Source organism: Lotus japonicus, chromosome 6 (genome assembly GCF_012489685.1).
Source record: "Lotus japonicus ecotype B-129 chromosome 6, LjGifu_v1.2".
Lineage (NCBI taxonomy): Eukaryota > Viridiplantae > Streptophyta > Magnoliopsida > Fabales > Fabaceae > Lotus > Lotus japonicus.
The window spans coordinates 5,911,638-5,924,284 of NC_080046.1; the positions used below are offsets into that span (position 1 = coordinate 5,911,638).

The 12,647-nt window shown below is 37.0% G+C and overlaps 1 protein-coding gene and 1 pseudogene across 1 annotated transcript; both read left to right on the forward strand.

Annotated features, from left to right (window-relative positions):
- Positions 1–1,100: 1,100 nt before the first annotated feature.
- On the forward strand, positions 1,101–8,486 carry LOC130723466 (uncharacterized; annotated as a pseudogene).
- Positions 8,487–10,561: 2,075 nt separating this feature from the next.
- Positions 10,562–12,621, forward strand: LOC130726104 (L-ascorbate oxidase homolog). The gene is made up of 3 exons (XM_057577332.1): positions 10,562–10,927; positions 11,022–12,090; positions 12,200–12,621. The coding sequence occupies exons 1-3, from the start codon at positions 10,648–10,650 to the stop codon at positions 12,495–12,497; spliced, it is 1,647 nt and encodes a 548-aa protein (XP_057433315.1). The 5' UTR covers positions 10,562–10,647; the 3' UTR covers positions 12,498–12,621.
- Positions 12,622–12,647: the final 26 nt, after the last annotated feature.

Genomic DNA, 12,647 nt, shown 5'->3' on the forward strand with positions numbered 1-12,647 from the left:
CCCCACCGCCCCCAACTCCCTTTGAGCTTTAGAACTTTTATCACCCCAACCTTTATCCCTCTCTTGCATGGGTGACGGTTCGACTTTGACTATCGCAAAAGATGATTTAGAAATTCTACTTAGAACGTGTTATATATAATGATGTGCACAAGTTTTTTCAAATTATATCTTGGATTAGTGGCAAAGTATTGGTTTTGCAACCGAAAGGTTGGGGTTTCACTCCTTCGATGATACATAAGTATTCTTGCATACAAAAGTGACAGAATGACCAAAAAGCGCAACATCAAACAAACAAGAGGGAGCAAAATCGCTAATTTAAAAATATGGGGACCAAATTCACCTAATTGCGATACAATAGGGACCAAAAGTGAAATTAAGTCAAAAGTAAACAAGATAAGAACCTAGTCTTTAATGCACCAAGCCTCTACAGAGGACGAACTCGAGGTGGGTGACCTTGTAGCTTAGGCGAATGAATTTTCGGAGAAGAAACAAAGGCTGATCATAGATGCAAGATGAAGAAATGGTAGCCAAACGAGTGTACAGAGCTTGATAGTGTCGTATGATGAAGCATAAATGAAGAAGTGACAACGAAGATGGCGATGGTATCTAGTCCACAAGGAAGATGACAGATATGTGAAGATGCACCAAGCCCCAATCGAACTCAAGAACCCTGACAATCGAAGCCATTGACCAAACGACCACTTTATCGCCCCATCGAGTTCGTCCGTAAGCGTCCGCTTCGTCTTCCGAGAAGCTCCAATTTTGAACCAAACCTCAAAAGCTCCAATTTGGGCTTCAATCTATTAATGGTGTTGAGTTTGTTGGGTGACTCGTCCACTTCTTTATCATCTTCTTCCATCTCCTTCTCCTTCCCCGACACACAACCAAGATGTATAATCCCAAATTCTTTGTTGACGTTCAATCATACATGTAGAAATTAAATTTCGATTAAAATTATATTTAAAATACCGCATCATATTTATTAAAAACGTGGACGTATCATAAAAGACCCAACCATACACATGACAAAGTTAATAGAGCTGCGCCTTCAACACGAACTAAAATATGGGTATTTCCTTAATCGCAGAGACGCTTAGCAACTTTACTCGGATAAAGTAGTATATAATATAATTACTTTGTAATATTGTGGAGGGATTAAACTTATGAGCAAAATAATAATAAAAAATTTTGTAATTGTTTTAAAACCTTTTTAATGTTTAAAGAATTGATTGGCAATTGCTGGTCGCTGAAGCAGTGTGGGCGTTGGTGAATGGTGATTCTGGATCAAGCTCTCTGGTCTGGGCTATGATTTAAACCTTCCTTCGCTTGGTTCGTCAGTCAAAACCCTTGCCTTTCACTTCGTTTCGTAAGCTCTCTTTCTTTCACTTGTGTCATTTTTCTGTTGTGTTAAACCCTTGTTCAGAATTCAGATAGATACATTTCTCTGTAATGTAATTGGATTTTTAACTTCATCGAATCGAATGTTGCTTTCTCTGTAATGTAATTGGATGTTGCTTCCGTGATTTATGCAAATTCTACTTTTTTCTCTATGGTTGCTTCTGTGTTTTTATTAGAGTAAGAGACTGTATGGGAATCAACTTCTACTAGAGCTTCAGGTGTATGAACTCAAAGCAAGCAGTCAATAAGCGGGGGATGGGTAGCTCACATGGTTGAGCTAAAGGTAATTGTAGGTGAAGGGTCAGGGTTCGAACCCCGAGGAGGGATAATTTGTACTAATTTACTAACAACTAACATTTGCCTATAAAAAAAGCAGTTAATAAGCTTCTCCACTGTAGGTATATTGGGTTTAGTGAGAGTCTGATTTCAAACAGATTCTTGGTTTTTACCATGAAGAACAAAAACCATGGACATGTCAGGCTTGGCTTCCATCTTTGGAAAATCATCACTAATTAGCATCAACTTATGCTTCTCAATAGTAGACTGTGCCTTGTTTAGGTAAGAGGCTAGGTATGAGGTGTCGCTTAGTCGTACTTGTTTTGTCTAATGATCTCTCTCTAGGAGTCTAGGTCATAAGATGTCTGCTCAGGCTATCAAATGTGTCTTCTTGGGATCTCTTGTGTCATACAGGATATAGTAATTCTATTCCATGACAATAAGTACAATATATACAAGGAGTCCCAAAAATGTGAGCAAATAAAGGAATCATTAAGTTTTGAGATTAGGATCAAGTTATCTAAGGAAAAAATCACAAAAATGTGAGCAAGTAAAGGAATCAACATGAGGACTCAATTGGTGATGGACCTCAAAGATCACTGAAAATCAATTCGAATAGTGCATTATAAGCAGTATTGGAAACAAGAGAAAGAGAGGCGATATGGCATACCAAACAACATGCAGTACAAAAACCAACTGAATCTCTTTTTGGTTAAGAAGAGATATTACAATGCTGGGTAGATTTTAATTCCACAAAGTGCCACATGTTATATGCAGATGGACTTAAAGTTATAGAACTAGCAATATCATTTTCAGGGTTGGTATCGTTACAAGGAGTAGTATCAATATAGAAGGTAAAGCAACATCCTTAACCATGAAATAAAATTTTCCAAAGGAATAGGTAACGAAGATAATCATGAAAATGTCGCATTTTTATGGTTCTTAATAAAATATACTTCTTCATAAAATGGTTGTTTTTAAGCTTACTACAAAATTAAATCATACTGATTAAGTACAGTTTCAATTTAGTTAAAACCATATTCTTTAAATAATAGATTGAGAAGTCAAGTTATTCATGCATTCATATGACTGTTTTCATGTTTGTTATAATAGTGATATAATTCACTATAGTTAATTTGGTTATTTGCTGCCACCCCTTCTGTTTCTTGCGTGCCAGAGTATATACAGAAATGATTAGTGTTATATGTTTGGTTAAGTTCCATCTGGCTTGCCAGCTGTGCGCAGTAGTTTAGATTGTTAGAGTGCCAGATGGCTTGTCAGTTGGCACTATTAGTTTCTGTTAGCACCTACATCTATATTAAGGTGTATCCTCATGTAACTAACAAAACTGAAATTAGAATATTTAATACAGTTTCTTTTTGTGCATTTCTCTCTCTCTCTCTCTCTCTCTATATATATATATATATATATATCCCTCTCTATCCCTCTCTTCTGTTATCTTAACATTGCGTTTTCTTTATTTTGTGCTTCTCTTCGACGAAGAAAAGTTTTCTCACTCCTGATCCATAGAGGCAAAAGGGTAGCTTGATACAGTGAGAGAGTACCACACCCAACTTGAAATTTTTAGTTTGTTAAACATTAACATTGTTTAATTAAATTTAAACTATTACTTATACTTAGTAAATTTTAAATCAAATCTCTTCCGTACAGTTTCTTAGGATTTCTATAGTCACAAACTTAGCAGTTATGTATGATGCCCCTTTTAAGTGACATACCTTGCTTATTAGAATAGGAAAGTGGCACTACATGAAATCTGTTTGCATTTGATGCATGTTTGTTATTCTAGTAACCTAGTTGCATTTTTTGTGCTAATGAAACTTAAATTTCAAAATAGTATTCTATATGTTTTCTATTTATAATATTATCTTACTTCATTTATATGAGCAAAATTAATAACATTTTTTCTTGTTTATTATCATTATACTCAATGTACAGATGTCAGAATCTGGATCTTTTAAGAGATCCATGCAGCCAACTAAAAGGTTGAAACGGAGAAAGTGTGCACAAACTGCGTTGCACATTTCCCATTCGTCACAAACTCTCACACCATTGATAATTCCATCAGATGCTCTCCAAGCTCCTACCAACCAATCACAAACTATGCAACTTGAACCTATTCAACCTCGAACTCTACGACCTCGAGCTAAACGATCTCATCATCAAATCCAACCTACTCGACCTCGACCTTGACCTCAACCTCAACCTCAACCTACACCTACTCAACCTCAATGTCCTGAACCTCAACTCATCCCAACACAAGTCCGTAGTGTGCCAGAATTTTCAATGATCAACCAGATGCCATCAGATGCCGTCGAAGCTCATACCAACCAATCGCAAACTATACAGTTTAAACCTATTCAATCTAGAACAGTACGACCTCGAACTCGACGATCTCGACCTCAAATCCAATCTACTCAACCTCAGCCTCAACCTCAACCTCAAATCCAACCTACTCAACCTGATCCTACTCAACCTCAATGTTCCCAACTTCAACCTCAACCTCAATCTCAGTCTACTCAACCTCAACCCATTCTGCTACAAATCCCTCGTGTGCAAGAATTTACAATGGTTAACCAATTGCCATCTTCGTCAAGTGATGATAGTGGAGACAATAATGGAAACAAAATTATGATACTCCCTGAAGCGGATGGGTGAGTCCTTTTATTCTGATGATATGAATTGTTATCTCAAATTTTTAAACATCCATTAATTGTTTTACTATACATAGGTTTAATGAGCACAGGTTGGTGATAAGGACCATCGCTGCAATCATAAGGAGTAAATTCGACGAGGCTCAACCATCATGGAAAAAAATTTCTAAAGGCCACAGGGATATGTGGTTTGATATGTTTAAAGTAATCATCAAATCTCAAGCTTTGATTGAAATAAATTAATTGTTCTGTATGTTGTAAAATATACCTGTCTAATGCAATACTTTTATTTTCTCTTATCAAAATCACTGTAGTCAAAGTTTACATGGCCATCTGAACATGATGACGTAGTGCGGCGTAATTTTGAGAAAAGGGGTTCAGTTAAGATGACTCAGTTGATGCAAGACGTTCGAAAAAATTTAGATAAGAGACCAAATTGGATAAAAGAGCCTGAGTGGACACAAATGAAGGCATACTGGGAGTCATCTAGTTTCAAAGAAAAGTCTGAAATAAATAAAAGAAACCATGCGGCTTTGGCGGGTGCATCTCTTCACACTGGTGGATCAGTCCCTCATCGTTTGCATTGGAAGAGAATGGTATTATCTTTTATAATACTATTATATGTTATAATCTAGGTTACAAAACTGTAACAGCTCAATCTCTCATCATTTGTATTAGAAGATATTTTTTATAATACTATTATATGTCATAATTTAGATTACTATTAGAGTAGAGTACACATTACTCTGATTAAGAAGTTAGTTACTGTTAGTAGTATAGTTAATATTTGAGTTAGTTACATTCTGTTAGAATGAGCTGTCAATACAGCTGTCATGTGAGCTGTCATTACAGCTGTCACATAACTGATTCTGTTAGAGTTGGTAGCTTGCTTAGCAAGCCTTGTATTCTCTATAAATACTGAGATCACTCATTGTAATCTTTACCCAACTCTCTATAGATCAATAGTTGGTGCTCTCCAATATGCAACTTTAACAAGACCTGAGATTAGCTTTGCAGTTAACAAAGTCTGTCAGTTTCTAAGTCAGCCTCTAGAAGAGCATTGGAAGGCTGTTAAAAGGATCCTAAGATACCTTAAGGGTACTCTCTTTCATGGCCTGCACCTCAAGCCTTGTAGTTTGCACACTCCAGTCCCTCTTGTGGCCTTTTGTGATGCAGATTGGGGATCAGATCCTGATGACAGGAGATCCACCTCAGGCTCTTGTGTCTTTTTTGGTCCCAACCTTGTCTCTTGGAGCTCAATGAAGCAAACCCTGGTGGCTAGATCGAGTACTGAAGCCGAATACAGGAGCCTAGCTAATACCTCTGCTGAACTGTTGTGGGTTCAGTCTCTTTTGCAGGAGTTGCAGATTCCTTTTTCTCCTCCTAGGGTGTTTTGTGATAACATGGGTGCAGTGGCTTTGACTCATAACCCAGTTCTTCACACTCGCACTAAACATATGGAGCTTGACATCTTCTTTGTGAGGGAAAAAGTTCTCAACAAGTCTCTTTTTGTGCATCACATTCCTTCTGTTGATCAGCTGGCAGATTTGTTTACCAAGGCTCTATCACCACTTCGTTTTGAAACTCTTCGTGGCAAACTCAATGTGATTGAGAAATCACTTTCTCCCCCACCTTGAGTTTGAGGGGGCCTATTAGAGTAGAGTACACATTACTCTGATTAAGAAGTTAGTTACTGTTAGTAGTATAGTTAATATTTGAGTTAGTTACATTCTGTTAGAATGAGCTGTCAATACAGCTGTCATGTGAGCTGTCATTACAGCTGTCACATAACTGATTCTGTTAGAGTTGGTAGCTTGCTTAGCAAGCCTTGTATTCTCTATAAATACTGAGATCACTCATTGTAATCTTTACCTTTTCAATCAATGAAATTCAGTTGAAGATTTTCAACAATTACAAAACTGAGATATACAAAACATATTTTTCCAATTACAGATGGAAGAAAAAGGGACAAATCCATCACTGGCTGATTTTTATTGTCGCACTCATCGAAAAAAGGATCATAGTTGGGTGGGCACGCTTGCAAAATCCGCTTATGTAAGTTCCGTATTTCCATTAGTTATGATATTGTTAAGAGTATAATGTTTTTACTTTTATTTGATAGTATATATGATATATCTTCTTGCTATATTACATTATAATATTAATTGATGCCCCTCGTAACCATGTTCATGGATATGTAAAAATAATGTGGGAATGGAGGTGGACTTATTGGGGTACTGACAGAAGCTGCATGTTGTGCTTACTTACCAAGTAGGTAATGTTGAGATGAAATATAAAATTACTCTCATATATTTATTTAACTATTCATGTTTTTAGGATAACTAACTTTTTGATAAGTGGCTTAAAATTCGATTTTGGTTAAGTGATATATAATTCATCTCTTGTTATTTGTTTTAATTAAAAATAGTTAACTTGTAAGTTATCCATGCATCAAGCTCGTAGGATGTGAGATTCTTGCTCCTTTATGCGTAATAGCCATGCCATTTTCTCAGTGCAGTATTGAATATGTATTATCTACTGCTAAATTTTTTGTTATTTAAATTTGGTATAAATTGTTCAACTAAAGTTTTATTCAATTGCAAAATGGTTAGTATTAACATATTTTTTTATATGCATTGACTTTATTACAGCAGCACTATGCTTTTATTTGGGATCATTGTTGGTTTACTTCAAGAAGGATTTACTGTGGATTCAAATGCTTATTTAGCATTTTCACATTTGTTACATTGCAATTTTATACTTGATTAAAATGATATTAAATGGGAATAATATCTAATTTGAAAATGGTTTCTTATGATAGGCTATTAAGCATGGAGTATTTATTCTCAACGAGTTTGGCTAGCAAGTTTTGTTTACATGGGCTTTTTGACTTGTAATTATTTTTTTTTCTTGTTGAAATGATGAGATATTTTCTTGGTGAAAATGGGAGAAAACTTTCATTAAATTCAGTTTTGATGAATGTGTTATTATTTTATGCATGAACACCATCCAACTTGGAGCATATGAAAGATTGTTCTTGATAGGTACCCATAGACCATAGTTAGTTAGTAGTTTAGTTAGTTTGAGGCCGTTTTAGTTCAGAGTTTGTTAGAGAGTGAGAGAAAATACTATAAATAAGAGAGTTAGTGAAAGTATCATCATTTTGGGGTTATTTGTAATTGAGATTTAGGGAGAGGGCCGAGGTTCAAATTACTCGGCAACCATTGTAGTTTCTGTTCTTGAATAATATCAGTTTTCTTTCTTATTCTTAGCTGGTTCCTCCTCCTGTCTTCTCTCATTTTCCTTTTCTCAATCTGTGATCTTTTTTATCATTTCTCCCAGAAGTGCAATTATTTCTTTCCCCTGTCCTGGTGTTAGTGAACACTTCATGAAACCTGCCTATTTCCTGCCAACCATCTGCTTCTGGATGGTACCCAGTACCCACAGTTCCAGGACAGTCCTTGGATACCAATGATAGGAACCAGCCAAGAAGAAAAAAGAAAACTGACATTATTCAAGATAGTAAACTACAATGTTGCTGAGTAATTCGAGAGTCTCAGCACCTCTCCCTATTTCCCAATTACAAATGATACTCAGCACCTCTATGTATAGTATTCTCTCTCTCTCTCTCTCTCTCTCTCTCTCTCTATCTAACTCTTTTAACCAACTAAAACAGCCTCATACGAACTAAATTACTAACTAACTATGGGTACCTATCAGTTCTCTCTTACTGAAGCATGCTACACATTAATTTTTTGTCCTCGAGATACCGGACAATTCCTGCAGTGAAATGTTAGTAGAATTGAGGACGGGGTTGTTTGAAATTGAATCGATGACCCATCTAGTATTTAGAGAAGTTCTCAAAGGTTTGTGTTTCTTGTATGGCTACTTTTTTATGAATAACTTGTTAAACTAAGAAAAAGGTGTTTTAAATTTGATCATCTTATAATCAAACTTGATACAGGAAAAATATGAACAGAGAAAGTCTGAGTTATCTCTTCAGAGCTCAACATTTCCTTTGGGAGATAATGATGAAGGTCAGCAATCAATGCCATCTGAGTTGGATATATGGGTGAAATCTGTAGGTGGAATGAAGAAAGGGAGGAGGATTTTTGGTCTTAGATCTATAGAACCCAAAAATCTTTTATCTAATCCTAAGGATTTGGTTGCAATGAGGAGTCATGTTCAAGCCTTAAAAGACTCGTTGCAAAGACGGGAAAGTGAAAATCTTGAGCTGAGAAAGGAGCTGAGTGACACTAAAATGCAGTTAGCAGCTCTGATGCGACACTTGGGATTTGTTGGCTCATCTGATCCATTACCATCTTCTCAGCATAGCGATGAAGATGATGACAATGATGATGAAGAAGATGATGATGATGGTGATAGTGATTATGCTAATTAACACTATTTGATATGTCAGCTAGATGTGAGTCTATTTGCAATGTATTAAAAATTCAACATTTGATTTTTAATACTGTTTAGATGGAATATATATTGTGAAAATTTGTGGAAGAAATTATTGTGAAACTCGTCAAAAAATTTATTATTGTGGATTTCCTGCAAAATTTATTACGAATTTGACTTGATGAATTTTCCTTTGAATATTTTTGTGGATTTAAAATTTACTTGCGGAAGTTTTCCGTGGATCATCCACTTGTGAAATTATCCATAAAAAAAAACTTGCGGATTTGTAAAACTTTTGTATGAGCTTACTTGTCTACAAGTTTCTTATGGATTTATCTTCGGGACTTTATGTTGATTTTCTCGCAAATGAATCCACAAGAAATATTTATGGAGTTTTCCTATGAGATAGACATTTAAAAAATATGACAGTGTGTTTAGATGAGACACTTTTAGGAAGTGATATATTTATACGAGCTTTCAAAAAGATATTTTTTATACGAGGGAATTGAAATGTTTTACATAAAATGCTTCGTAGAATTTCATGGGAAATGCAAGGGAAAAAGAGAAATTGGCCCCTTAAGTTTAAGTCATGTGTGACTTAGACCCTGATATTTGAAAATGTGCATTTATGTTCTTAAAGTTTTTTAAAATAATCCTTTTGTTAACATAGTTTATCACATGACATTTTTCTTCCTAAATAACTCCGGTAGGCACATCTTGTTTGTGTAAAGAAAAATAGCTTTGAAGTCTTGGCAAACCAAAAAAAGGCATGCATAACTAAGCAACATCTTTTGAACAAAAAAAGTAGCAACATCTTCCGATCATCATGTTTTTTTTATAGACCAATGTTAGCTGTTAGTAATGTTAGTAAATTAGTTAATTCACTTGAATTTGAACCTTGGTCCCTTCACTCTACAATCTTTCCCAACTCTTATATCTCTAACTTCTTACCACTTGAGCTAACCCTCGGAGACTTCCCATCATCATATATGTGATATGTTATCTAAGACTTTGTGTACCCAAAAAATATATTATACCTGCGACATAGTTGCGACTCATAAAAGTAAATACAAATGTTCATTCATGAAAATATATAGTAGTACTCTTCCACCCAAAGATGTTAATATTAAAGGTAAAAGTGGAAAATAGTAAGTGGCATGATAGATTTTACGTGTGAAAGTCACGATTGGCGTTTCTTCAATACCACTTTAATATTTATCATGATTCTTTTTTTTTTTTTCAAAAATTGAGAATTGTTGTTGATTTAACAAAGGGTGTCCATGTCGTGCTACATTAATTGTGCTCTCTATCATCTCTCGTAAAAAATATATCGAGAATTCAAAAATTGAAAAATGAGAAGAATTTTTTTAAGATTATTAACATAATTATAAAAAAAAATCAATATTCAATTTATGTATATGGATTAATTTAATCTTTACTTTTTTCAGCATTAGTATATATGTATATCATTAATAATAAATATTTTAATTTATGTATGTATCGGTCCCTCCAAATTTTTCCCAAGCTCTGCCACTTATGTAGTTATGTTACATGTTTTTATTACTATATCACACAAAAAGATTAATAAACTAGTTTGTTTGACTTCTGTGTTCTTATTTCAGAGCCGAAATAATGACCAGACGAAAATTTCTAAAAATAGAGAAGGAATTATAGAAAGTCAAGAAAGAAAAATGAGGGGTGGAGCGATCTATAAGGTTCATCAGAAACAGACGAGTGATAAGTTTGGCAAAGTTTGTATGGTTGCAACACATCACAGCATGGTATAAAAGGGTTGAATAGATGCAGCGGAAGAGCAACTATCTTCTTCCAATTACCAAAGGAAGGAGATAGGAAGCAATAAAAGGTTGATTGATTAGTTCGGAAAAAAAAAAAAAAAATGGGTCGGGGGGTGATGTTCATGTTGATGCTATGCATCTTGGGCGTTGCCGTGATGGGTGAAGACCCTTACATTTACTACACATGGAATGTCACCTATGGTACCATTTCTCCACTTGGAGTCCCTCAACAGGGTATCCTCATCAACGGCCAGTTCCCTGGACCAGAAATCAACAGCACCAGCAACAACAATGTAGTGGTGAACGTGTTTAACAACCTCGATGAGCCCCTCCAATTCACCTGGCACGGGGTCCAGCAGAGGAAGAACTCGTGGCAAGATGGTAAATGCTCAGTGGATACATAGATTTCATAGCCTTTTATGTTTATAGTCATATAAACTGTATTCTCTAATTATTACTAACTTTATCTCTATAGGTGTCGCGGGAACCTCATGCCCTATTCTTCCCGGCACGAACTACACCTACCATTTCCAGGTGAAGGATCAGATCGGAAGCTACTTCTACTATCCAACCACAGCCCTGCACAGAGCCGCTGGTGGGTTCGGTGGCCTAAGGATCTTTAGTCGTTTGTTGATCCCTGTCCCATACCCCGACCCCGAGGATGAGTACTGGGTCATCATTGGTGACTGGTACGCCAAGAGCCACAAGACCCTGAAAAGCTTCCTCGACAGTGGTCGCTCTATTGGAAGGCCCGATGGTGTTCTCATCAACGGGAAAACCGCCAAGGGTGATGGCAGTGACCAACCTCTCTATACCATGAAGCCCGGGAAGACCTACAAGTACAGAATCTGCAACGTTGGTCTCAAGGACTCCCTCAACTTCAGGATCCAAGGCCACCCCATGAAGCTGGTCGAGACAGAAGGTTCCCACGTTGTCCAGAACAGCTATGACTCCCTCGACGTCCACGTGGGTCAGTGCTACACTGTCCTCGTGACAGCCGATAAGGACCCCAAGGACTATTACTTGGTGGCCTCCACTCGTTTCACCAAGTACTCACTCACCGGAAAGGGCATCATCCGCTACACCAACGGTGTGGGACCTGCCTCACCTGAGCTCCCTCCTGCACCTGTTGGCTGGGCATGGTCTTTGAACCAATTCCGATCCTTCAGGTGGAACCTCACCGCTAGTGCCGCCAGGCCTAACCCTCAGGGTTCCTACCATTACGGTCAGATCAACATCACCCGCACCATTAAGCTCGTTAACACTGTCTCCAAAGCTCAAGGCAAGCTCCGATACGCAATCAATGGTGTCTCCCACGTCGATGGTGAGACTCCTCTCAAGCTCGCCGAGTATTTTGGTGTTGCTGACAAGGTTTTCAAGTACAACATCATCTCCGACGAACCCCCAGCAGATTTGAACACCGTCACCTTGGCACCCAATGTCGTGAATGCTACATTCAGAACCTTCATTGAGATCATCTTTGAGAACCCTGGCAAAACCGTCCAATCATACAACCTTGATGGTTACTCATTCTTTTTAGTCGCGTAAGTACTTGCTATCTAATGCTTCATATATTATTTATCCCCACTCATGAAGGAATTTAATTAAATACTTAATTTTTACACGTTTTGTTTTATATCCTATGATCTGCAGGGTAGAACCAGGAAAGTGGACCCCAGAGAAGAGGAAGAACTACAACCTTCTTGATACCGTGAGCAGACACACCGTTCAAGTCTTCCCCAAATCTTGGGCAGCAATCATGTTGACATTCGACAATGCCGGTATGTGGAACTTGAGGTCGGAGCATGCTGAAAATCGTTACTTGGGCCAACAACTCTACATTAGTGTTTTGTCCCCAGAACGTTCTTTGAGGGATGAGTACAACATTCTTGACTCTCAACTTCTTTGCGGCATCGTCAAGGACATGCCCAGGCCACAACCATACGTCTAGAGTTGCCTTTTGTCGTGCCATGCGGCTTAAATTAATATGAAATGATAGATTTATGTTGTATGACTTTGTGGTTGCTGATGTATCAACCATTTCTTGAATTTAATTGATTTTCCCTTTATCAACATATGTTAAATTCTCCTTCCCAATATT

Excerpts from the sequence above, each read along its gene's own strand:
- LOC130726104 (XM_057577332.1), top strand. The coding sequence starts at position 10,648 with ATGGGTCGGGGGGTGATGTTCATGTTGATGCTATGCATCTTGGGCGTT. Across the intron at positions 10,928-11,021 it reads GAAGAACTCGTGGCAAGATG|GTGTCGCGGGAACCTCATGC; the intron begins GTAAATGCTCAG and ends TTATCTCTATAG. Across the intron at positions 12,091-12,199 it reads TACTCATTCTTTTTAGTCGC|GGTAGAACCAGGAAAGTGGA; the intron begins GTAAGTACTTGC and ends TATGATCTGCAG.